Genomic DNA, 27,122 nt, shown 5'->3' on the forward strand with positions numbered 1-27,122 from the left:
CTCAAGGTGCATATCGAACTATTAACAGTGGTAGTTTAGTCAATCAGGTTGTTTCAATTTAGATATTTAGTTAAGAAATAGCTGTACGGATTTTGATCCTTCGATTCGAAATCCGTCCACGGTGGACGGATTTCGAGTCAGGAGTAGTTGATTTAATTCATTATTTTATCATGTTTTTCGTAGTTTTTAATGAGTAAATGTGAAACACTTCAAAAGTAGAAGCCTTCATGCGCCTGTGTCAATGACAAACGTTTTATTTACATTCTATTCCTATTTTCTAATGACTTTTTCATATACGAAGGTGCTTAAGTGTACGGATTTCGATGCCCCACGGTACCCATTGTCCAAACATCGTTCATCGTGAACATCAAAATAATTCTAATACAAAATGCTTACTTACTTACTTACGGATCCATGATCCACAAAATGCGCGCGTATTTAAACGTGTGCGATCGACAGTTAACGACAAACTGAGGCCTCGATCCACACAAATGGAGAATAATTCCGATTGCTCCAACCGATTTCTTGGTCGTGCAACCCTTCGAGAATATGATAACTCTCAATTATGAAAACAGGGTCGATCAAAAATGTTTGTACATATTGGCCAGCCCAGCTGATCACGTTGTGCGAGATCTGTTCAACTGTCTGTGATTTTGGACTGCCTTCGTGTGATGCAGCCTCTTTTTCGGCGATGTTCGTCTGAAGTCTGAGCTCTTATTAAATTATCTATCTCACGCTCTGGTCACTGCTGGAGATCTATACCAGTACCGCAGTATACCCCGGCGCGTGCCGACGCAGTGCGAGAAAGTAATGTCGTGTTCAACGGTCGTGTAATATTGTGGAAAGTATGTGTTTTGTTTATTTTTGAATTAATTAGGGCTCCGCTGCGAGAGCTCCGGATGAGTTATTTGTTTTGAGGAGGCCGACAACTGTTGCCTGTTTCTTTGTATATATCTAATCCGGTCGTAGCAGACAACCAATGTAGGCAGCTCCTCGGTTAGATTGTAAGTGATGTTATGCATGTCTATTGTTAGTGGCCACTGATTTCGTTCCAATGATGTTTTGTTTTGGTTTTTTTTGTTGAGTATATTAGCCTAAAGTTAGAAATTTGAACCAAGAAAATAAAATATTGTATACGCTTTCATCAACTCCGACCAGTGGGGGATATGTTACCGGCGGGTAACAATTGTCACTAATTCTAAAACATTGATCACGGAAAATAGGGACAAATATTGTTATTCAGTTTCCTTCGATTTGCAACGGTCATTTCATATCGACGCGCATGGGTACAGGGCAGTCGATATATGCGCGTAGCGCACCAGTGCGCCACGTAGAATCTGGGTGCCGAGTGGGTGAACAGATCCACTGAACTGATGAAGAGCGATCAAAATGAAATCGATTGATGAGTTTTGGGCGGGAAAAAGAGCTGGAAAACGGCGTGAGTGGTCAGTTGATGTTAACTCCTGATTTGAGAAGCATCGAGGAAAAAAGGAAATCGAAAGTGAAGAAGTTTTTTTTTGATACCCGGTAGCTCGCAGTATACGCACGTTTGTTTTAATGATCCGGTTGCGAAAGGTGGATTAAAAACCCGTCAGTGAGTTGACGAATGGATCCGAGTCGTGTTTCGTGACATTTTTCGGCAATCCATCACCCGGTTTATCGGGCTGATAACCGACATCCAAGCGTATTTGGCTGGCCATCGACGCGCCGTAGCCGCCGCAAGCCGTCCGTTGCAACCCGACCGTTGCCACCAATCCTGAAGTGAAAGACAATACGTCCGCTACCGGCGAGCTGACTGGATTCCACGAGCCTCGAACCAGACGACCTCCAACAAAGCCGCCATTCTGTTTCCCGAAAGACGCCATCGAAGCGCACCTCCGCTGGGATCAATTCCGTGACGTTCGCCAAGTTCCAACCCACGTTGCCAGTCTGCCCCGGAGGCATTCAGCGGTCAACCAGCCGACGATCGGCCCTTGGGACCACTACCACGTTCTCCCGGCACCACCCGGTCCAAAGCCGTCATCGTATAACCGTCATCGCCGTAATCCAACGTGGCCGCTGTCGTAACCGCAAGTTCAGAACATCCGAACCACCATCGCCTTTGTTTCGAGAAGTCCACGCACCGCCCCTTCCTCGCCGCCGATTGGCCCGGTGAAATAATCTCTCGAAGTTCTTGCCTGTCCGTGCAGTTTGGAGCGTCCCCGCCATCGGACGATCGCTATCCTCGTCGTCGCTATTCCGTCACCGATCCGTTCCAAGAAGCCGCCCTTTCGATAGTCCTGTGTGTGGAGCCCAATAAAGCGCTGTTTGACCGTAAGTAATACGTACGATATAGGTTTCCGTGATCCGAAATCTCCCCAGCGTCCGTACGCCCTGAGACCCGGAATCCAAAAGAGGTCTTGAGTACCCGCCCCAAAGACTGCCGTTGGCTCTAGACCAGCAGTCTGGGGTTTGCTGCCGGTTTCCCTCCGAACCCGAGCTTTTAGGTTCCGGGGTCAAAAAGTAGGTCTTATAACTTATAGGTTCCCACTTCATAAGCGCAGAGTGTGCCTCAGCGCTTAGTAGGAAGCCAACTTCGCGATACCGGGGAGCGTGTTCACGTCGTAAACCAGAGTATAGCAGAACTTGTCCCGACGGCGTTCTGTGTTCTCCAAAGTTTGGCCAACGGACTTCACTCAGTCCCAGGATCTCAAGCTTCATGCGGCGTGCCTCATTGGCAAGTTGTGCCAATTTACCATGCTGGGCTAGGCTTAAAACGTTCCATGTTCCTATTCGTGTCCGTTGTTTCGTTGCCGTAAAATCAGTCCGTATTCTTTCATTATCGGATTCTCGAACAAATTGATGTTTCGGGAACAGTAGGTTGTTGACCCAAGGTTCCCTATCCACCGGGATGGGGCTGCCATCTTAGGTATAGCTTCCGGGGAATAGCATTTTATACTCAGCCGCTGGATGCCAGAACAGACGCTGTTGGAGCCGCACCTCCTTGGTGAACAGACGCTCGGTCAGTCGGGTCAAATTTGATTAAAGTCCCACCCAACACCAGGACTAGGCTAGTGCGCTTCGAGCGGCACACGGTCGCTTTGATAGGGCCTGCTTGGGGACACGTGCAGCTTTTTATAGAAGTTCAACAGAGCCCACTGTCGAACCCTACCACATCCTAGGCAGACCCCACAGGACGCACCCTCTAACTCTAGCTGATGTCAGACAACAGTGCCCAGGCTACACTACCAGCTAAGTACGCAACCCTTAGCTGGCGGTCAATTGTCATCGGAAGACCCGTGGAAGCGTGAGTATTTTTTTGCCTAAAAACACAGATGGTTTTCAAAAAATATGTGGATCCGTGTTCATGGGAAACTAATCCAATGATAGTAAATCCATGAACAGATGTTTCTTCTATTCAGAAGTAAAATATGTAGAAGGATGTAAGAGTTTCTCTGATGTTGATGCATGATGAGAATCAAAAATACAATAAGTTGTCCTTTAGCGATTACTATTTATTCAGTCATTAGACTAAAACTTATAATCGTGGACCTCGAGGAACTTTCACAGAACTTGCGCAGAGCCGAAAAGTGCGTTTCAGCTCTTTCCCGATCAGATGGCGAATTTTCGGACGCAAATCCAGCGGCTTCACAAACCTAGGCTGGCACTTCTCCATTTGCTTTGTTTGCACCTGCGGCAGCTGCTGTTACAACTTTCTTCTCCTTTGATCCAGTGAAGTTTTGGAGGGGTTTCCCGCAATAGGTGAGCTCTTGTGAATGTTCAGCGAGCTCCGGGCGTTAATGGGTTAAGCATGCTCATTGCTGATAAGTCATTACAATCCCTTCTAAATAATTGTTTCTTTCTTACTACCTCTTTGTTACTACCTACAGCCCAAATCCACATGGAGACATTGAGGAGTGGTGCATTGTTGAACTTCAAGGTGATTTGGAGGTGCGCGGTGATCGCCTCATGGACGGACAGTTTATCGGAGACCTTCTCTACAATAAGTATGGACAGCCGGTAATAAAAATAAACTACCTACTTTACCCTGAACATTGTCCAGCCATCCCATAATTCTCTGAACTGCTCTTAGGTTCTTATAATCGGTCATCATATCCTGCAAGGACGATTGCAGAAAATCGACAAACCCCTGCTGGTGATGGAGAAATGCGAAACCCGGAAACGACACATCACCGAATCGGGCAACGAAGCTGACGACCCGGAAAACGAAACCATGCTGGACGTCAGTCAGGTTAGCCACCTGGACAGCACGATTGCCTCCTCCAATCGAACCATTCTGGATTCAACGCTGGCTGTGGAACACAAAACCATCCCCAAAACAGAGTACCAGGTACGGGCCGTTGTCAAGCACAAGATACTGTTCAAAGCTCGACCCAAACCGATCATCGCCAATGTCGGAAAAAGTGTTTAGTCGCTTTAGGTTTGCATCTATTTATTGTGTCGAAAAAGTTTAAAAAATGTATCTTTTAATCGTAAATCAGTTTTCTATTCTCATTCAGAGAAATTCCATCTCTCGCTCAATGCCAACAAACTTCAGTTGTTCGGTGGGTCCGTATCTGTAGTCGAAGAACAGCTCCTCACCCGGCTGGATGGCTCGCTTCGCGAATATACCAATTCGATGATCGCCGTTCACCATCATGACCTTGGCGTAGCAGTTCGGGTTGATGGAATGGTTGGCGAAGCGAATCTTGTTGCCCTTGCGGGTGGCGTCCACTACGAAATCTGCGGAAAGAAGAGAAGGTGAAGGGCGTAAGGTAAATTGTGCCAAAAATGGTGATATGAGAATAATAACAATCGAAGGGACATCCTTCGGGTGTCGAATCTGTGAATAAAGTGATCGATTTACATTATACTTACCATTGTTCAAGTTAAACAAAAAACTGCACATGTACTTATCGTACACCTTGCCCCGCCGATCAGCCTCGTCCTGCGAGATGATCTCTCCGCAGTATTCTGAGATGAATTCGTTCTTTTGGGCGCTCTCCTTCAGGAATATTCCCCAGCCGGCCACGTCCGATGGTGCCATCAAAAGATGTTTATCTGTATGAATAATAAAAATCGGTGAACGATTGACGAAACAGTCTTGTACCATTAGAAAACTTACGTAATGCGCGCTGGACGCTGACATTTTTGCAGGTGATCTTGGAGATTTCGTAATGTTCGGCACCGCACGTCTGGCACAGATCCGGATCGCACTCGCGGACGGCCAAATAGCACGGGCATTGCTTGGTGTTGCACTGCGCCTTGCAGCGGCAACCAGGGAACCGATTCTGGCAATCGCTACTACAATTGCAGAACTTCTCGCAGAAGTTCTGTGCCCCGATGCATGGGCAATTGGTGTCGCACTGACCGGGATGATCGCACGGTGTAAAATTGAACACATGGTTCGAGCTTGAGTCCTTCTTGAGTTGGATTTTGCGGCAGTGCATAGACCATAGGCGATGCTTCTTCTTCTTCTTACGTGGTGGAGTGTTGTCCTTGTTAGCCTCGATTAGCGGAATGTCGGCCGCTTCTTTCTGGGCGAACATATATACCTGCTGGCAAGTCTTCATCAGCATTGCTTCCGCAATGGCGCAATAGTTATGCAGGTAGACCTTGTGCAACGTGCGGAAAAAGGACTTGTCCGAACCGTTCCACTCTTCGTCGGCGGTTTGCAGGAGATTCAGCAGGGTGGCGGAATTGTTTACCGAACCGTTACCGCTGGCGCGTTGGCCACTGGTTGTGGAGAATTCTTTGGAGCCAAACGGGGCTTCCTTGCTGTACCGGCTGCTGTCGTTGCTATCCTCGGAGCTGGCCTCGTTGCCCGAGTCCATTGGAGTTTTGTTCTTGTTGTCTACAGCAAGGCGTTCTTTCATACCGTCCTGGAAATGCACAAAAAGTAATTTATCAGATTGTTTACAATTCAATCATCAGATCAGATAGGAAACAGACCGAAATATACGCTAGGATCGCATTTACGCGGATGGATTTTATAAATTTCTCGGTTCATCTCAATTTGCACAAGTTTTAAAAAGCCATCTGACTCTTCTTAATTTCTTTGTGGATTTTTCTGTTGGGTCAACTCAAAGTTACGTTGAATCCAAAAGTCGCGTAAAAAGTGTACCCAGTGTAGTAAAGGGGGGTTGTACAAGATCGCCATAATAGAAGCAAGAGAACAGTGGCATCTTCTACGTCAATAAAAATTGTGTTTTAAAGTCAAGTTTTTGTGATGAAAATTTGGTGAGATATTGTGGTAAAAATATTTTGAGATATTCCAATATTCCATATTCCAGCGGAGAACAACGTCGGGTATGTGGGACGAAGTCGACGGAACGATTGATTCGACGAAGAGTGCAGACAGATTCTGGAGGAGACTGCAGCGGGCAGTCGTGCTGCAGCAAGATACCAGGCAGAACGTGGAACGTTATAGACGGAAGCGGAGACAGCAGACCCGCCTTTTTCAGGAGAAGAAACGCCGCCTGGAAGAAGCGAGGAAGAGTGCGAGGAGGTGGAACAGCTATGCCGTTCTCAAGAAACACGCAAGAAGCTCAACGCATCCCGCAAAGGCTTCGTGCCGCGAGCCGAAATGTGCCGGGATAACGATGGGAGCATCTTAACGGACGAACGTGTGGTGATCGAAAGGTGGAAGCAGCACTACGAGGAACATCTGAATAACGCTGAGAGTACAGGCAGTAAAAGTCAAGGCAGCGGAGGAGATGACTACGTCAGTTCAGCGGACGATGGAAGCCAACCAGCCCCCACCTTGAGGGAAGTTAAGGATGCCATCCAACTGCTAAAGACCAATAAAGCAGCTGGTAAGGATGGTATCGGAGCTGAGCTCATCAAGATGGGCCCGGAAAAGCTGGCCACTTGCCTGTACAAATTGATAGTCAGAATCTGGGAAACTGAACAGCTACCGGAGGAGTGGAAGGAAGGGGTTATATGCCCCATCTACAAGAAAGGCGACAAGCTGGAGTGTGAGAACTTTCAAGCGATCACCATCCTTAATGCCGCCTACAAAATGATATCCCAGATCATCTTCCGTCGTCTGTCACCATTAGTGAATGAGTTCGTGGGAAGTTATCAAGCCGACTTCGTTGACGGCCGCTCGACAACGGACCAGATCTTTACTGTACGGCAAATCCTTCAAAAATGCCGTGAATACCAGGTCCCAACGCACCATCTGTTCGTTGATTTCAAGGCGGCATTCGACAGTATAGACCGCGTAGAGCTATGGAAAATTATGGACGAGAACAGCTTCCCTGGGAAGCTTACCAGACTGATCAAAGCAACGATGGATGGGGTGCAAAACTGTGTGAAGATTTCGGGCGAAAACTCCAGTTCGTTCGAATCGCGCCGGGGACTAAGACAAGGTGACGGACTTTCGTGCCTGTTGTTCAACATTGCGCTAGAAGGTGTCATGCGGGGAGCCGGGGTACGATTTTCAACAGATCCAGTCAATTTATTTGTTTCGCGGTCCGGGATGACAAACCGGTTTTTTTTTAAATAATTTTTCCTTTTTTTGACATTATTTTATCATGACACTTTTCGAATTAATTTAGTAGCCAAACCAAAATTAACAAAAATCGATCTTTCCGTTATCTGATGATAATGTCAACTTAGATTAAATGCTTAAACAACTTAGACAAAATGCACGACAAACCATTTCATCGGAAGAAACGAAGGGATTTTTTTTTTATTTTACCGAATGTGTTGGCAAGATTTTGACGAATGCGAATATATTACCCAGTGATGGTTGCCATGTTTCCGTTTGTTTCCGCTGATGGTCCCCCATGGAAAATTCTAAGGATTGTAGCTGACTCGAAATGGGCCGATAAAATTGGTGAGAAAGTTCCAATTATTTTCTTGTGCATCATCTTGATCAAAGGTTCCCAAAATTTCGAATTATGTGGCATGAATTCGCGTTAGATTGAGTAAATCATAATGAACTGCTTCATACCCTTTCTTTGTGCTCACTGAACCCTCATAAATGTTTGATCCTGTTTCTTTTTAATACTGAAAGGCATTACTCTCTTTAAAATTTTTTGTATGATTTTAGGATAACTTTTTGTATAAGTCTTGAACTGAAACTCACATGTTCTGTGCGAAGAAAATATCGAATGTGGCATTTCGAAGCCATAAAACAACAAAAGGAAATTAAACTGAAATGTTTCCTAATAACTATTGAATTACTTTGCGACATTAGTTGTTTTCTAGTCACCGTAATATTAATTTGAAAGCAGATATAGATTTTTGGAGCAAAATGAAAACTAAAGAATGACTCATAATATGTTTTTTGTGACTCATTAACGATCTGCCTACGACCAACGGTATGGGAACCTATGCTCCACCTCTACTTCCTGATTACTTAGTGCGAATAAGGGCGTCCTTGTGATGTTTTGCTGTACCTGTTATGAACAGCTAGTAAATCCCAATCCCCTACACATTCTGAAGACACTATTCTTGCTTCAGAAGTGAATCCTTTTTATATTACTAGCGTTATTAACAAAAAAGGGCACCATTACCGAGCATGAGATTTGATCGAATTATTCGCAGTACTGCTTGTCCAACACCCCCAGCTGGGTGAGGGATAGAGGATGAAGCACACACATGATCAAAATTGAAAAGAATCATGCAAAATTGTACGAAAACCCATTTCAACGAAAAGATTTGGCATTGATCTGCAAAGTATTCCATTTCATCTTAACATTTTCCCTCGTAAATAGAAGAAGAAAAGGGATATAGGGGAACAAGGGGCAATATGGACACCCTAAGGTTTTAATCAATATTAGGTGATTTAAATTGAATATAATTCGGATATTTAGCAATTACATGATATTATTACTCGGTAACTACCAGTTCTATTTGAATCGTACTGAAAATACGGCAATTTCAATCAAATAGGACGATTTTGTAATAGTTAATTTTTCTCTCTCTCGGGAAGGTAGCGGGGTAGATTGGACACCCCCATGGGGCAGTATGGACACCTTTATAAAATATTAAGAAAATTATCTTACTAGTGATTATATGTCATCGTAATCTATTTTATTCATCATGCAACCAAAATATTACCCAATTGTTCATCTTCCTGTCATGTTTTTGTATGAGACACCTAAAATCGTGTTTGGATCATCAACATCCGAAAATCTATTTCCCTCGTCTTATGCGAGGTCATATATGGTCGTTTTCTATTTTAATTCCATGGTGAATAGAAGAAGATTGATTACGTAACGCAAAAATTTGCCACTTTCAGCCGGCCTCATACATGTATGTCGATCTTTTTGTATGAAGCATATGAGCATATGATTTTCACACTTATTGCAAGACCCCTTCCCAATCGTCTCTCCTCTAAGCATTGCATAATCTATGCATGCTCTTATCCACCCTACTGGCATAGCCAATCCTTCCAATGGGTTGTACCGATCAACTTGCCAACGAGATTGCCAAATCTATACAAAACATTTCCTTTTTTTGTTGCACTTTCAGCGACTTCCATGTCATATATATGTCATGTACTGGAACTTTTATAGCGATTTATAATTCCGCACCATGATATAACACATAATATAACACGAAAATAACACGATATAAAAGCCCAGTTCGATGAGTTTGAGGTTATGTTCTTAATTTTTAGGGTGTCAGTTCTACCCCCATATAGAGTGTTCAGTTTGCCCCAACAGCTGAACATATTTAAAAACCGTTGGAAATTTTATAAAAATCAAGGAAACTTGTCACAAATACATGCCAGAGCACTGTAAATAACAGAAAATCATCTTCTATGGTAAAGTAAAGCTTATTTTATGGGAGGTGAAACTTATAATTTTTAATCATTTGGAAGACATTTTTTCTTTTTTGTCAAATTTATGCGCTAAGAAGATAAACCAATCACTTCTACGCTATACATTAGTTGTTTGTGAAAGGATTATAGAGTTCGTTGCATTGAAAATAGAAAAATGATTGAATTAACAAGAATATTGGGGGTGTCCAATCTGCCCCGGGTGTTCATAATGCCCCCTGGTCCCCTAAATTAGCAAAAATTGGGTTGTCTATTCTAGAGTGATGCGCGGTAGTACAAATGCCAACTTTGTTTTATATCCAGCTTTTTACGCTAGCCATAAATCTGGAAAGGGGTGATTTAAACATGATGCTGTGAACTTTTTTTTATCTCTGAATCATAGTCACCTTTGAACTGAAGTTTTGTAATCTGTCAAGATGTTTAAAATGCACATAATGCATCGTTATTTGAATTAATAATAAACGTAATAATAATTCTACCTTCTAGATTTTCTGCAGTTTAATTACACCTGTTGGGAAGCCGCAAGAAACAACTTATCGAGATGTAGCGTGTATTCTTCGTTATTCTTCAGTTTCATTCAAGGCAATCACCTGGACGCCTGAGGAATCATTTTTACCATTGTTACTTCTCATTAGGGTGTCCCAAAAAAATCGATGTTCGAAAAGTCATGGTGCTCAACCCTGTTATGAAAGATATACCTGTCTGGATAATTTTTGTAGAACAAACCGAATTTCTAAAAAATCGTTTAGAGGTCGCGCCAGATCGAGTTTTGAAAAATGAGCATTTTTTAGGTACAAAAGCAAATATTGGGTCCTTTTACAATTTTTTTGAGGGTCACCCATTCGTTTTATATTTTTTTATTTTTCTGTGGATCTTTGCCAATATTCTCCATGAGTTAGTTTTTGTTATTATGCGTTTTTACAGTCTGCAGAACTTTTTGAACATAAAAAAAAACACATTTTTTTAACTAATATTCGAAGTTATTTCATCCTTACACAAAAAATATTTTTTTCTCGTTCAGAAAAACTTACATACTACAAAGAGCTATTTATAAGAAGTGTTTTCACAAAAAAAGATCCAAGAAATATTGTCCTGGGGCTGAGATATTGCAGTTTTAGTAAGTAGTCAAAAAGTGTACAAATTCGGTACTTTTTATTTACATGTTATAATTTCATCAAGATTGCACCAATATTTTAATTTAAATTAAAAACAATTCAAAAGCGAATAAATGGGAATATTTTCTATGTAACATAGCTTTTATTTCCGATGGAGTTTGTTACCTGAATTACAGGATTTCGGAGTATATGAATGGAGCCAGTTATAAAATGATATCACTTCCAACAGTTAATATGTAGCAATATACAAGTAATCAGGTTTACTATGATCTCTTTATTAGTTTTGATTCAATCATAGGATGCTTTTCACGGTATACAAAAAACAAGGCAGGCTCAGCACGTATGTAAACATTCAGTTTGAATGTAAACATGTGTCGTCACTATTATCTTCGCACAAGCTGAACTGAGACGATGCTCTACAGTCTCAGCATGCTTACTTTTGTACTCTAACATGTGGCGATAAAATAACAACGCACAATTGTCATTTTTATTTTTTCACGCATGCTGCGACGCAGCAAAGCTAAATCAACAAAAATGACAGTTGTGCGCCGCCTCCGTATTGAGTGGTGTGCCCCCGAAAACGCGAGCATTTTGAAACTTGGATTCCGTCAGGAGTGACCTTAACTGTTGGATGTGATATCATTTTATAACTGGCTCCATCCATATACTCCGACCAAATCCTGTAATTCAGGTAACCAACTCCATCGGAAATAAAAGCTATGTTACCTAGAAAATATTCCCATTTATTTGCTTTTGAATTGTTTTTAATTTAAATTAAAATATTGGTGCAACTTGATGAAATTATAATATGTAAAGAAAAAGTACCGAATTTGTACACTTTTTGACTATTTACTAAAACTGCAATATCTCAGCCCCAGAACAACATTTCTTGGATCTTTTTTTATGAAAATACTTCTTATAAATAGCTCTTCGTAGTATGTAAGTTTTTCTGAACGAGAAAAAAATATTTTTTGTGTGAGGATGAAATAACTTAAAAAAATTGTCAAAAAAATGTGCTTTTTTCGATGTTAAAAAAGTTCTTCTGACTGTAAACACGTATAATACTAAAAACTAATTCATGGAGAATATGGGCAAAGATCCACAGAAAAATAAAAAAATATAAAACGAATGGGTGACCCTGAAAAAAAATTGTGAAAGGACCCAATATTTGTTTTTTGACCTAAAAAAAGCTCATTTTTCAAAAATCGATCTGGCGCGACCTCTAAACGATTTTTTAGAAATTCGGTTTGTTCTACAAAAATTATCCAGACAGGTATATCTTTCATTTCAGGGTTGAGCACCATGACTTTTCGAAAATCGATTTTTTTTGGGACACCCTACTTCTCATTGATTCTTTGATAGTACACTCTACTTGTTGGAGAACTCCTAGCAGAAAATCCACTAGATTAAAATCTATAACTCCTAGCGAGCCCTTGCTAGACTTCTGATCAAAAAGAACTTACATACATCCATATTGGTCTTTCTTCGAATGATTCGGTCGTTAGATTTAGATTAGGCAAATGAGTTGATGCTTTCAGCTGAATTGAATTAGCTTGACAAAAGATGAACGTGGTCAACTTTCTTTCAATTAAATTGTTTAATCGTTCGTTTCAAGTTATACTCGCTCAATTTTCTTGAACTGTCTTAATCTCAGTCTAGTTTAGGCATATTAATTGAGCAAGTCGTTTCACTTGAACGCAAATTGAACACCTTTGTTTAACTCATTTGAACAGAAGGCAAATTGACCATATTTATCTTTGGTAACCACGTTCTCCGCGTTCCGCTGTACGGAAACCGGTAATCAGCTTTAACTTTCAGCAAAGGTGCTGGACGGCATCATATACTACATCACGGATACAAATTTCATCCATTTGCTTCAAAAATATACATGTTTATTTCCAAAATGGTAATATGTTTGAATCAAACATATTTATTTTTGAAACTAAATTAAATCCCTGTTTGTTTTATACATTCACTAGTGGGCAGCCCCTCGCTCGCTCTTGCAAAAGTAAACAAACACTCGAGTTCGGATCGGATCCGATCGGAAGCAGCAGAGGAGTAGAAGCAAGAGTAGAAGCAAATGTTTTCTTGCTTCCAAATTAATGATAAGGATGTTTTTAGGTACATAAAGGTAAGTAAATGAAATATGAACGTTTGGAATTGTGAAATCTGGTAGTCAAATCCTACCAGAATATGAAAATTGGTGGAATTGATATCAAAATATTATGAGTGGTCGAACCAAAACAATGATATACATGGTTGCTTGAAAAATGAAGCTGGTTGAAACAACTTAAAACGCACATTTGATTCAAAAAAAGTTCTCGTTCGCTTCAAATGCAACAATATGTTTGATCCAAACATATTTATTTTTGACGCCAGAACAAACTGAATTTATGTTTGGATTTACCTAGAATATGTTTGTTCTTAACGTAGTTTTTTCTGCGTGATTCACAGAAAACCGTTGAACATCATACTCGGAAGATTTAGATTAACCAAGTATGGCTGTGGTCCCATTTACGTAAGAAAACATCTGGAAACATCATTAAGAAAATATTCCTCGTTTTTTTGAACTCCGGAACCTAGAAAATCTCTGTGCCTTACAACGCGATTAGTATATGAGTCAGCTCTTCATTTTCAGCAATTGATGCCGGATCCACTTATTAGGGGAAATGACGGCTTTGGCAGGTTTTGTTCTATTATTGTCAGGGGGTTTTCTATAACTAATTATGCTCAAATTTGGCCTAAACATTCTTTGCATATCAAAGAATATTGTGGCCAAATTTATTTTTATAAAATTTGTTCAACAATAACCTTCCTGACAATAATAGAACAATACCTGTCAAAGCCGTCATTTCCCCTACCGAAAAGAAAAAAAATTGAAAAAAAAACTTAAAAAGTGAAATAGATTGTGAAAACATTAGGTAAATATGTTGACGTTTCCATCGTTTCCATGCGTAATCAACATTTTTTAACATACCAAAGTTTACTTTGATCGAGTTACTAAAATTGTGGGGTATGAATAAATTACCTTCACTGTATATTTAGAGGCATACCCCTAAACATGTTGGTAAACGAATGAATACCGATTCATCTACCCATTTAACGATTAAAGCATTATCATTATCGATTTGCGCATAGCAAGTCATGCTGCCTCTTTCTTCGTTGGACCATCGTGCTGGCCGATTGCATCTCCTCTTGATGCTCACGGTCAGCAGCTATTTTCCCGGACGCAAATACAGTTTCCACAGTGACGATCCTGCCAGGATTTATTGCTATCCTGCGATTATTTCAGCGGCCATCCAAAGTTATATAATTGGTAAGTTTGAGAACGATTAATTAAGTGCAAAGAGAAAAAAAAATACGAGTGATGCGGTCTGAAGTTTTTCGGAGATAATTTAGAAACGATAGAATTTTATTTTTTATTTTTAAAATGAAATGCAAATCGAATGAAAAAGTATGACATTTGGATCTCAACAGTGCCACCAAATGGGACGTTTGGTGATAAATGATGACGATGGTGATGGACGGATAAGAACTTCAGAGAAAAGTCCATTAGGGTCTCGCCGACATTTCTCACCAACACGAACGCAGGTTCGTGGTTGCAAACAATCCCATTTGATTTTGCCGTGACAGCTGCTCGTGGTTGCAAACAAACCGAGTAAAAGTGTGAGTGAAACGTGCTTGTACGTACACGATCGCTGAAAGCCTAATATGAAATAAAGGATCTCTAGAAAGCCACTATACGGGACGTATTGTGATGAGTTTGGTTTGCAACCAGATGGAATGATCGTCAGGCGGGACGTCTGATTGAGTGTTAAGTACCACGGGTTGGGACTCCTGTGATGAATATTGTCTACGAGATAAAACTCTCGATGGAAAATGCAGATGCTACCAAACGGGACGTTTGAAAAACCATTCGCATGCTTGCAACAGCATTTTCAATGATGCGGGACGCACATTGGAGATTGTTTCATTGCCAAAAGTGAATTTTGGTGAATGGTTTGAAGATCACATGCTGGCGTTTATGTGATAAGCTCTTTAGAATGTTGCATCCTAAATGGATCGTTTAGTATTTATTGTGGTCACGTTGTCAACGAACATGTGAATGCGGATGCGGATGTTTATACTTTAAGTTAATCCAACAAAAAAGGTGCTCGCTTAAGCCTAGAACTTAAGAAAACAACAATCTGCAAACGAGCATGGAAGAAACCCTTTCTCCTATGATTATACGATCTATTAAAGGCAATTCAACATGTTCCATGTTAGAGTAGGTATATACGTATCGGCGCCATCACGTGGTCAAAATGAGGTTATTTTATATAATGTCGACATTGCTCCAGTCAATATTCAATCGTTTGATCACAGTTCGGCTGGCAGTCGAGTAGATGAGATCTATTTTGGTTTTGCATCTCAGTATGTTTGAAACAAAAAAAAAAAAGTTTTCAAACAATCCTTTTTTGAGAAATGTGAGTTCAATTAGTTAAGTTTATTTCCTTCTAGTTGGTTACAAGGATAGTTGACTCTTGGGATAAATTTTTTAATCGTTTATCAACTGTTTAATACTTTTCGTCACTTATATTTATATTCTACAACGAGTCTGTCTCTGACAGTTGATTTGAAAAGAAGCAAAGCTTCTGGTTGAATGAGTTAAAGGCTAAAAGTGGCATAGATTCTTAGCATTTCGATCAGACCCATACATTTTGGTCGCAAGCTTTTCGTAGCGTACCGCTTTCATCAATCCTCTACGTGGCTTGAATTGCTTGAAAGATTGCAATCGTAATTCAAAAATAATCTATCCAGATATACGAGAATAGTTGTTAGAATACATAAAATGGCAAGTTGTATAAGCGTTGAAGCAGTATGTTCAAACTGAAAGATAAAGATTATTTTCGCACATGTGATTTAATTCTGAACGAAGTCGAGGAATGAAGGAAGTGATAGCCAAATACTTCAGAGTCGTATGTTGATTAAGATAATGATTTAGCCGTTATTGAATCTGTCATGTGATTTCCCCGCATAGTTCTGGTGCGTAATGTTTTATATCATCTCTCCATTCGCAAGCACTTGTACACCCACGCCTTTTAGAACATTTAAACAGGAAAGTAAATTTGTTCTAGTTATCGACAAAATGCGTCCCTGGATAACTATTAGGCTTCGAGTCTCTTTTTGGTATGAGAACCCTTGGTGCCTTTGCACAAAAAGAGTGACGAACCGGTGAACGGATCCAATTGAAGGTGAAAAACGCCGCATCTTATAAGGTCGGTTTCCCATAGAAAATCGGGACATACCTCTTAGAATATAAACATAAATTAGTTGAGAATAGATCGAATAGATCAAACACTCTCAATTGAGCTTTGCATTCTTGATTATTTCACCAAGATCCGCACAGTTGAGAGAACGGCATAAAAAATCGTTTTCCTTAAAGTGTCAAAATAAGTGACACTCAAAGCTACTTGGTTAGGGTAACCAAAAAATGCGCAGACTACCTTCGGATAGGGAATATAATTATCACAATAGAATAAGGAGTGAGATAAAGGTACTTCAATTATAAAGAAGAGTTGAATATAAGATGTTGAATTGTTATCACCCAAAATTTTGAAAAAAAAATCAGAAATTAGAAATTTAAGTACTTGCCATTTCAACTGCAATATTGAACGGGTGTTTGAGAGTACTATACCTTACGTAAATGCATTACAAAAATGAGCTTAGGCATAGAATATAGGTACGAAGTTGATTTTTTTTTTAATTTTCACGTTATTACATACACCGTAGCATTCGTTTTAATTTGTCTTCATATGAAAGAAGAAGTGGAATGTGTAGTATATGGAAAATTGCCGGATGACATGGTGCTAGTTTACATGAGACTACCAATTGAATTAGATTAACCTGAGATTTAGAAAGTTGAGACTTAAAAAGAATATCAAATTAGGTAAAACCACTTTAAGATATTTGACATCACTAATTGAAGTAAACCCTAGAATATTCTCTTAAATCCATCGAAAATTCAAATTGTTGGATTTTAATCATTTGCTTAGTAGCCCACGTTAGATTTTTTTTTATTTTTATGAGAGAAGAAGGGGAATGTGGGGTATGAGTAAATTACCTTCACTGTATATTTAGAGGCATACCCCTTAACATGTTGGTAAACGAATGAATACAGATTCATCTACCCGTTTAACGATTACAGCATTATCATTACCGATTAGCGCATAGCAAGCCATGACTCTGCCTCTTTCTTCGTTGGACCATCGTGCTGGCCGGTGGCATCACCTCTTGATGCTCACGGTCAGCAGCTATTTTCCAGGGCGCAAATACAGTTCCCACAAAAATTATAACAGCATTTATAGTGGACGCCTCAAACGTCAAAAGGGGTGATTCAAAATTGATAGCATGACTTGCGAAATATAGAAGATAAATAAATGATAAATAACCTAGTTTGTAAATCTTGATATCACATAATATGTGCTCGATCAAACGAGTAACTAAATAAGATATCACAAATTTGATATCACTATATGATCCATGAATCAAAATAATATCAAATTGAGATCAATCAAAGTTAATTGCCTATTTCCGGGGATTAAACTACCCGACTTGGACGTTAATTTACAATGTTATGAAAACTCATATGTGAATATGCACGTTATGTGGAAGATATTGATTTGGAAAATGTATTGGAGGTAACCACTTTCCTTTCGATGGGACATTCGTCGCCAGACATTCTAAATACTCACGCTCCTCTAATGTGGACGTGTACCATACACATGTGGAAGTGTTGGCTTGAGAAATTGATTGCGAGTGATTTGACTATGCGTCCAATTTGGGAATCTCGAGCTCGTTCAGTAGCCGCTAGGTTGCGAAGGTTGACGGAGGTCCTTCGTAGCTTAGTTGGTTAAAGCACCAGTCTAGCGTACTGTAGGGTCATGGGTTCGAGTCCCATCGAAGGGAAAGTGGTTACCTCCAATACATTTTCCAAATCAATATCTTCCACATAACGTGCATATTCACATATGAGTTTTCATAACATTGTAAATCAAATTGAGATTTTTTTTTTGTTTTTGCTCGATATAGTCATTATCATAATGAAAACTCATTATGTAAACCGTAGAAAATATGCCCAATATCAAAATAAGTTTTTTTTTGTTTTCCGTGATATCAAAAATTGTTATCATTTTGTTTATATTTGGATGGATACAACATTTAGTTCTCAACTTTTGATGTGATTACTATTAACTCGACCAGAGGGTCACCAAAATTTGATATTGCAAATGAAAGTATCAGAATATCAAAATAAGCTTTCAGTTTGTTTTCATTCTCTGCTCGGGTAACTCCTTCATCTATTTTCTTTATTTTGAACTACTTTTAAAAAATTCTCGAACATTTTTCCATCTCATGAAGTTGATGGTAATGTGATAAATCCGGTTCAACCACCTAAGGCAATTGCCGATCAATCACACTCATCCATATTCTCTTTTCTCAAGCACGTGCTATGGCTCACAATATCGAAAAGTGCCGATGATTGCTACAACCAAGCTACTTCTTCTTCTTCTTCTTATTGGCATTACATCCCCACACTGGGACAGAGCCGCCTCGCAGCTTAGTGTTCATTAAGCACTTTCACAGTTATTAACTGCGAGGTTTCTTAGCCAAGTTTACCATTTTTGCATTCGTATATCATGAGGCTAACACGATGATACTTTTATGCCCAGGGAAGTCGAGACAATTTCCAATCCGAAAATTGCCTAGACCGGCACCGGGAATCGAACCCAGCCACCCTCAGCATGGTCTTGCTTTGTAGCCGCCAACCAAGCTACAACGACTCAAATTCATGGTTTATGGCTATCGAAGGTACCCCCAGGTTGAGAACCACTGTCCTACTTGTCCTACCACTTCCGGCGCCTCTGGGCAGGGGTGATTAATTCATTAGATACAAGAAAGCTGCTTTGCGGCGCGCGCGAGCCCTTTTTGGTCGGGATTCCGCAGAGAGCGGACCAATTCTGAATTTGGTTATGAGCTGTTAGTTAGGGTCTGTTCAAATATTACGTAACGCAGTAGGGGGTGGTGGTCTTTTGAGATATTATTATGCGTAACAAATTAATGGCATAGAAAAAAATTTAAGAAAATAAAAAAAAATTTCAAATGCCATAAAATATATAATACTTAATAATTTATTCTGTCGTGTTTCAAATTCTACCAAAAACAAGATTTTTTTTTCTCAGAAAACTGTATCTGTCACGCGTTACGAATAGGGGTGGGGAGCTAGTTCTTAAATTTGTTACAGATTGTTACGAGGGGTTGGGAAGTTCGTAAAATCAACGTTTTCGAGTTACGTAATACTTGAACAGACCCTTGTTAACCCTTAATAACCCTTGTTAAGCCCTTGAATAACCCTTGTTAAAAATGCGTATTATTAAGAGGAGCGCAACAACAGAAAGTTTCTTCAATTACAAAACATTATCGCTTAGCATCTGTTGGTCCGAGCGACGGTTGCCGATGAGTGGTTGCTATAAATAATTTTCACTAAGTTGACGTCTTTAATACCGATTTGGCAGTCGTCGGCGGAAAGAGAACTTTCTGGTCAGATCCTTTGGTATTGTTTCTATTAGTCATTGTACCTAATTAAAATCGATTTATTCCGGTCCACAATGTTATAAAAAAGAAAGTTGATCCGAGATGAACTTTCTTCAAAGCTCAAAACTTAATCATTTCTTCTTTTTATTGGCATTACACCCCCACTGGGATATTGCCACCTCGCTGCTTAGTGTTCAACCAGCACTTCCACAGTTATTAACCGTGAGGCTACTAAGCCAAGTTACCATTTTTGCATTCGTGTATCATGATGCTAACACAATGATATTTTTATGCCCAGGGAAGTCGAGACAATTTCCAAACCGAAAATCGCCTAGACCGGCACCGGGAATCGAACCCAGCCACCAGCATGGTCTTGCTTTATATCCGCGCATCTTTCCTCTAGGCTAAGGAGGGCCTACGATTAATCATTTGACGACGACTAAAAGTTGCCGTTTTGTTGCTGTTAGGGATTCAAAAGATTGGAAAGTCCTATTATTGAAAATATATCGGTTCTTTGCTGGATCATTATTTTACACAAGTGCAAAATTGTTCATTTGACGACGACAGAAAGTTGCCTTTCGAAAGCAGAGTCACAAGCGCACATTCGGAGAGTAATGATGCAATTAACTTGAATGGATGGAATCACTAACATAAACCAAGCTACCACGCCAAACGCCTGCTGTATCCGTACCGCTGCGTCCACTCCGCGTGATATCTTGTTCAAAATGAAGATTAGTTCGAAACCCGCAAGTTGCTTAATTTTGATGTCTGTGTTTGTGATGCATGTACGTGATTGGTTGGTTTACCCATTTCTAAACTTTTTATCAGTTACCGACAGTATTTTCATATGAATACAAAGAAGCGATGACTCAGCGATGATTTTCGTAATCGCAAAGTGTACCTATTGCTATTGGTAGACAGACTACCTTAAAAAATACTGGAGCATACTTGACAACCTCAGGGAGTCGCCGGAGCACGTGGTTCCCGATTGTCCAAGATTTGAATCAGTACGAAGGTAAATACCCGGTTTGACTAGCAATCCATTGTCGGCCATTGTGAGCCAATCGAGCATTGAGAACTGTCAAAAGATAAGCTAAATGAACGTTGTTATTGTTGCAGATTGAAAGGGAATTGAGATTGTTATGAAATCTATTTTAAGAAAAGTTTCATCGAATAAACAATTTGTTTTACTGTTGCGAGTAGAAGTAATCTAGTTTATGTATCGTGTTTCGCTCATTTGTATTTCACTTTTATTTTAGTGACAAAGCTTATTTAACCCTTAGGGCCGATGCCCACGTAGCGTTTTTTCAACGCTGCGTGCACCGTGCGGTTGAAAAAACGCATGTGTGCATCGGTGCGGCGACGCTGCGTTACCGCTTTTTCTCGATGCATACATGCGCATACATGCATACACGCTACGTGGGCATCGGCCCTTAAAGGCGCAAGGCGATTTTTTTAGAAATCGACGAAAATATTTTTAACGTAAACAACATTGAAAGTATTTTCGGTTTGTTGTTTTAAAACAACATTGCGCATTTAAAGCTTAAACACTGTTAGTGGGCAGACAAACATATTCCTATTTTTTATCAAATGCAAAGTCACATACAAGCTTCAATATTTTGCGTTGCAGCAAGTGATGGAAGCGTTTACTAACAAAAGTAACAGCGTTGCTAAGTCGTCTGGAAAAGTATTTGCATATCTCTCATTATAGGTTCTCTATAGGTTTGACTGGTTCTATACTATTCCCCAGAAAACCGTTCCCCAGAAAACCATACCCCAGAATTCCATTCCCCAGAATGTACCATTCCCCAGAAAACCAATCACCAGAATGTACCATTCCCCAGAAAACCAATCCCCAGAATTTACCGTTCCCCAGAAACCCATTCCCCAGAATGTACCGTTCCCCAGAAAACAGAATATATAGATGTACATGATTTCATTTTCTTGTTTTCTTACAATCATCATCGCAATACTATACATAAAATCATTTGTCTTGATAAGTTGGATGTGCAAGGGCCATTGTGGCACTATAGTTTCAAATACAATGTGCCTTTTGGCATAATGACCATAACCCAAACAGCAATATTGATGCAAATTTGGTTGCTGCGACTTAATTGTAACAGAATCTGGTCGTATAAATGTTGCAGTGATCTATTTGAAACATGGGTGTTGCTCGGAAAAGTGCCCACCAGAGTAAACGCGACGTGTGATGCGACGCGACGCGACTCACGCAAAGGAATAACAATTGGGTCCTAAAGCCCTACCTCGTTTATGGTTGCAAACGATAGTGCATCGGTCAAGAATACTTGAACCGTTGTTATAAAAATTCTGGTAAAATTCTAAACCTGTAAAAATAAAATTTTTGACATTTTAAGGCAAATTTTGAGCTGTGCAACATTTCCGAACGAATGAAATATCAGCCCAAAATGTCAGCCCCAGGGATATAGCGCAGCTGTCAACCCCATACAGATGCACCGTAGTAAACATGAATTTGACATTTTTGGAAATTCTGACAGTTTTGGGCATTCTGACATTTTCGGTTTGTGCACGCTTAATTCAGTTGACCCTTCTCCATGAGTTTTAACAGGGTTAACTCCTGTAAACGACTCGTATTTTTTGGCGTGCACTACACGACTCAGAGGAATATATCATTTTTAAGTCATAAATCTGTGTAAGTCAAGGAATAAAAGAGTAAACATATTTAGGTATGTATTTTATGTTTGCTACGGTGATTTTGACTTTTGCTATACCCCTGGTCAGCCCCATATATTAACTGTCAAAAGTTGAGTCAAGTGCCCTGCGGTGTTTTGCTAGTGCGTTTGAATCCGTACGTCAAACAAGACCGAAAATGTCGAGGAAGCATTTTTCATCTATTTTTCAATTTCAAATTAAACAATGTTCTTTTCGATTTTTGAGTCTAAAGAAAAACTGACACGTTTAGAATGATTACCTTCATCGTTCCCTGAAAGAAAATCGAATATCGATTCTTCATTTTAGGACCCAATTATTATCAATGAACTGTCCCGTCGCGTTGCATCGCATGGTCACGGCTATTCTGGCTTAGCATAGTATAGCATATGGTCACGTCTTCTGGCTTGACCCCAAAACAGAAAAAAAAATCTTATTTTAAAGCACGCCTTGATTGAGGAAACAAATAGGGATCCACGCATTTGCCCGGAATAAGGCAATTAAGTCGATGGTTTCTTCTTTTAAAACGCATATTTCCCCGAATAGGGCGAATAAGCCTTTAATTTTTGTGTGTTACGCACTCGTTTGTCCTAAATAAGGCACAAGAATATAAAAATGAGTAAATAATTCCTTCTATAAAGGCACGAATTTGCCCGAAATAAGGTTAACGAATGATTCCTTCTTTTAAAATACGCATTTGCTCGGAAAAAGGCAAATGAGTGATACATTCCTTTGACTCACACATTTTCCTAAAATGCGCTTTCTTTAAAATCACGCGTTTGCACGGAGTATAGCAAACAAGTGGATGATGCCTTCTTTTGAAATATGAATTTACCCGCAATAATAAAAATCCACAGGTTCATTGGATAAAATTAAATTAAATTTACAAATACTGCCGTTACACGCATAACTGTCTTATGTAAATAGTAATCCCTTGGTACAAATAAACGTATGATGGCAGCATAGGAGAATCCACCTAAAGGTTATCATATGCATTTGCCATCATAATTTAACGCTTCTAGAAAAGCACTAACTTTGCTCAAACTTACCTTTTACAGCACGTGTTTAGTGTCTTATTGTAGATTCTAAATTTGTTCCTGTAAAGTTCGCTTATACCAATTAAGAGCGACCATTCATGTCATTCGAAAAACGGCGGGAATAATAAGGCCCTTTGGTTTAGGCTTATAACAGGTGGCAACTCAAAAAAGTTGGAATGACTTCAATACTTTTCTATCAAAATAATAATGCTTTCACAAAAATATGACACACACTTTTACGTATTGTATTTTGTATTGTAGTATTGCGGCGTGCTTTGTAAATTTTATCAAGCGAACCAAGATCATGGGAAAAGTACACGGTCGGACATTTTAAGCGTGAAAATGTTTCGAAAACTGTCATAGCATTTCTTGGTCAACTAAGCTCCATTGTATGCAAAGATGATTGCAAATTTAAAATCACGAAGCAACTCATAAGCAGGATCAGAAGTACCATTCCAAAAATCGATGTGGTAGAGCCAGCGGTCATGAGCAGCACGGCGAAACCATGGACCATATTCTAATATTCGTTTGTTTAAGTTTGAAGACCAAGGACAACTATTTGTATAACATAATATATTATATCAGATTGAGCTCTACTTCTTTGTAGTTTTTTCCCGAGCCATTCTTTCCATTCCAGTTTTTAAGTTGTCAAAATCTTTTTTCTTCATTGCAAGAATCTTTTAAAGGTATGAAAAAAAATCTGGGGAATGGTGCGTTCTGGGGTATGGTTTTCTGGGGAATGGTACATTCTGGGAAATGGTTTTCTGGGAAATGGTACATTCTGGGGAGTGGTTTTCTGGGGAACGGTTTTCTGGGGAATGGTTTTCTGGGGTATGGTTTTCTGGGGTATGGTTTTCTGGGGAATGTTATAGAATCGTTTGACTATGTCGTAGATGGAACAAAAAACCAGTTGGCGGAATCGCCGTTACCGTTTTTTTCGAGGTAAGAACAAAAGAAACAGCAGTTGAAGCGGTATTAGAAAACTCTCCGTTGGCTTCGGCCAAATCCACATCTAGTAAACGGACCGAGTAGATCGCGTGGATGATAACTTATAATTGTCCATTTAAAACAATGTTCACTTCAATTTACTGTTGGAATAAACAATCAAAAACTTATTTACTCACCAGCAACATGTAGCACGCGGCACTGCACGGTTTTGTCGACTGCTTCAGCTCTGGCCAACGTCTTTTCTGCAGATTTGGTCCCGGATGACATGCTTGAAGACCTGTCCGTTATACGAAATAGAACATAATTAGTTCAACATGCGTGCTCCTCGAACTCTTTTCAAGATGATGAGCCAATTTCCAGTTTAAATGCATGATCACTTGGGTGATAGCGACAGAGAGAGAGAGTATCATGATTAATTTGGTTTCGATGCGTAAAAGTAAGAGCAAACAGTTAACCATTGAAGCTTTAGGTGAAAGCTAATAATTGTGTAACAAAAGTAACAGGAATCTAATTTCCATTCCAATCAGAATAAACCAATTGGTAAACGAGAAACAATCATCAACCAATCAAAATAGTATCACAGGAGTTAACAATAGTGGTGATGTTAGGATGAGTCGTGTATTGTGTGAGTGACTGATTGATTGAGGATGGCATTAAAAAAATGGCACATCTACGCCAGAGCAAGAGAAACATATGAACGATTTTTGTCTTCTATTTGGGCGAAGGTTTTGCATTATGGCTCTATAGAAACAGGCCCGAAACAATGACAAAACAAGAAAACAACTATCCGTGTGAAAAATGAACGTTTGAATTTGTCTCTAGCCAAAATCTCCCCCGGTTCTTCGTTGGATGTAATAACTTACGATTCGGCGACTGGCCAACAACGTGACTTCCTGCGGCGCCAAATGAGCAGTGTTTCAGTACACGTGTTTTGTGATATATCGAACATTCATCGAAGTTTGGAAGATCGAGATTTAGTTACAAAAGGGTTTAGCCAAAGGTACATCGGAAAAAATGGAAAATTATCTCAACTGAAGGTCGGTAATATCTAAAAGTAGGTAACCCAAAAAACCCCAACCATGGTATTCCGAACGATTGAAGGACATTTCCTGGTAAACTACTTCCCGGTGCTACGATTTGCAATTATATATCATCGTCGAATCGATGTGTATTTCTTGCGAGAATAACCGGGAAATGTTCTGCAACCATTCTGAAAAAATAAAATAAATACATTGCAATGATACTTACGGTGCAAAAAGCAATCGTATTTGAAACACCGTCGACAGAACAGCGTGTGGTACGAATGTAGAGTCTGCTCTCTCGACACGGATTCAGCCCTATGCCCGTCGATATTGGGCGTACACTCCGGGGGCCGTTCCGGATCGACCCGCTCCGTCAGCTCGATATACTTCTCGCGCAGTTCCTCCGGTGTACCGTGATCCGGAAACTGGGAGCTTACGGCTTGGAAAATTATCGGCGGAGGAAATGGTTTCTCGTCAATCACCTCCTTCTTAACCACTACAAACGGTTCGAGCTTGAGCTTGGGCTGAGCGTCCTCCTTGGTAGAATCGTTAGCATTATCATCTTTGCTATCAATTTTACCCTTGCCCTTGGATGTCGAGGGCTGGGAATCCTTAACAGTCTCATCAACGGCAGTCTTTCTAGTAACAGAAACCTTAGTACTATCGTTGCTACTGGAGTCCACGTCCCTTCCGGTGTACTGCATCAAGGCGTGAACCAGTTCAACAAAAATCGAATCATCTATGAAACTACCCTCCTTATCGCCATGCACTTTGCCATCGTAATTTTTAATCAGTTCTTCTATGAACGAACCATCCTGATCCAGCACCTCGTCACCCATATACGGGATGTTATGCAGAACGGTCTCATCCTCTACCATGAAATTCTGCTGCGTCGGAGCCCACGTATACATGGTCGGTATCGGAGTTACGGCCGTGATCACCCGTATCGGAACAGTCTGATGAGTACCTTCGTTGTTGACGATTTCAGCCTTTTTCATACATTCCACATGGGGAAGTTCAGTCTCGTTTTGCACCCAAGTCGCATTCGTCGATAGCCAAGTGTCGTTTTCCTTGACCAGCAAATCTAGAAGTTTCTGGCTGTAAAGATGAAATCGTTTTTCATTTCGTAAGAGGCATAAAAGTTGATCTTTAAAAGCATGTTAAGGCATAATCTAGAGTCACTGAATTGTTTTCTTAATTTGATAGACAAGAAACAATAGACCAACTTAAAAAGTTATCAGTTAACAGCCCTGTATTGAAAACATGGGATAATATCGATAATATTGAAATTTGCATCAATTTTGTTTCTTTTCCAACTTATCTAACTTTAAAAACATAATATTTTAAAGCGAAATACTCACCGGTTACGATTCCAAGCCGTCTTGACTTCATCCGCCCGTTTGTGTCTTTTGCTGGCACGGATTTTCATATACTCGGACTTGACGCGCTTCTTCCAGTCCAGCGTAAGCTTGGCCTTGGCCATCATGATTCGCTCAGTAATGTTACCACACACAATTCAATTTAACAGAAGTTTTTCCATATAATTTTCGTGAATTTTTGGCAGACTTGAAAAACGCGGAAAAATTTTCGCGTTTTCTTTGTGACGAAAAGTGAATCCCGCCGCAGGTTCATTCCCGTCAGAATTCAAGACAAAATTTTCAAAACGACTTATCTGCTTTTGTAAACAAAGATTCAAACGACGATTTGACGAATCTGATAGCTCTCCTACGCAAACCAACACTACCAATAGGTAGGTGAAGATTTCCGCTACCTGTTGATGGTGTTGGTTTGCGTGGGAGAGCTATCAGATTCGTCAAATCGTCGTTTGAATCTTTGTTTACAAAAGCAGAAAGTCGTTTTGAAAATTTTGTCTTGAATACTCCATTGCACAGTGACGTCACGCACGACTTTTGACAGGTACTGGTCCTGTTGTTTACAGACGACTTTATTTTAATTTTGAGATACT

At 40.0% G+C, this 27,122-nt stretch overlaps 2 protein-coding genes across 2 annotated transcripts in view; one reads left to right on the forward strand and one right to left on the reverse strand.

Moving 5' to 3' along the window:
- LOC134225248 (chromosome transmission fidelity protein 8 homolog) overlaps positions 1–4,477 on the forward strand; it is a 22,952-nt gene extending 18,475 nt beyond the window's left edge. Inside the window, exons 2-3 of the mRNA XM_062705160.1 lie at positions 3,870–3,999; positions 4,073–4,477. Of these exons, the coding sequence (XP_062561144.1) occupies positions 3,870–3,999; positions 4,073–4,411 (469 nt within the window). The 3' untranslated portion in view covers positions 4,412–4,477. The remainder of the gene's footprint in view (positions 1–3,869; positions 4,000–4,072) is intronic.
- Positions 4,416–26,806, reverse strand: LOC134225247 (histone-lysine N-methyltransferase E(z)). Its single transcript, XM_062705158.1, has 6 exons — positions 26,518–26,806; positions 25,383–26,254; positions 24,311–24,411; positions 5,105–5,861; positions 4,858–5,040; positions 4,416–4,722 (listed from the first exon to the last, which is right to left on the reverse strand). Exons 1-6 carry the CDS (start codon positions 26,640–26,642, stop codon positions 4,496–4,498), a joined length of 2,265 nt encoding a protein of 754 aa, XP_062561142.1. The 5' UTR covers positions 26,643–26,806; the 3' UTR covers positions 4,416–4,495.
- Between the last annotated feature and the right edge of the window lie 316 nt (positions 26,807–27,122).

This window comes from Armigeres subalbatus, chromosome 3 (genome assembly GCF_024139115.2).
Source record: "Armigeres subalbatus isolate Guangzhou_Male chromosome 3, GZ_Asu_2, whole genome shotgun sequence".
In the NCBI taxonomy this organism is placed as follows: Eukaryota; Metazoa; Arthropoda; class Insecta; order Diptera; family Culicidae; genus Armigeres; species Armigeres subalbatus.

Bases quoted from the DNA above. Each gene is read 5' to 3' on its own strand.
- LOC134225247 (XM_062705158.1), bottom strand. From the start codon at position 26,642: ATGATGGCCAAGGCCAAGCTTACGCTGGACTGGAAGAAGCGCGTCAAG. The intron at 26,255-26,517 runs GTGAGTATTTCG...TCATCTTTACAG, and splicing joins ACGGCTTGGAATCGTAACCG to CCAGAAACTTCTAGATTTGC. The intron at 4,723-4,857 runs GTAAGTATAATG...TTCTTTCCGCAG, and splicing joins TTTGTTTAACTTGAACAATG to ATTTCGTAGTGGACGCCACC.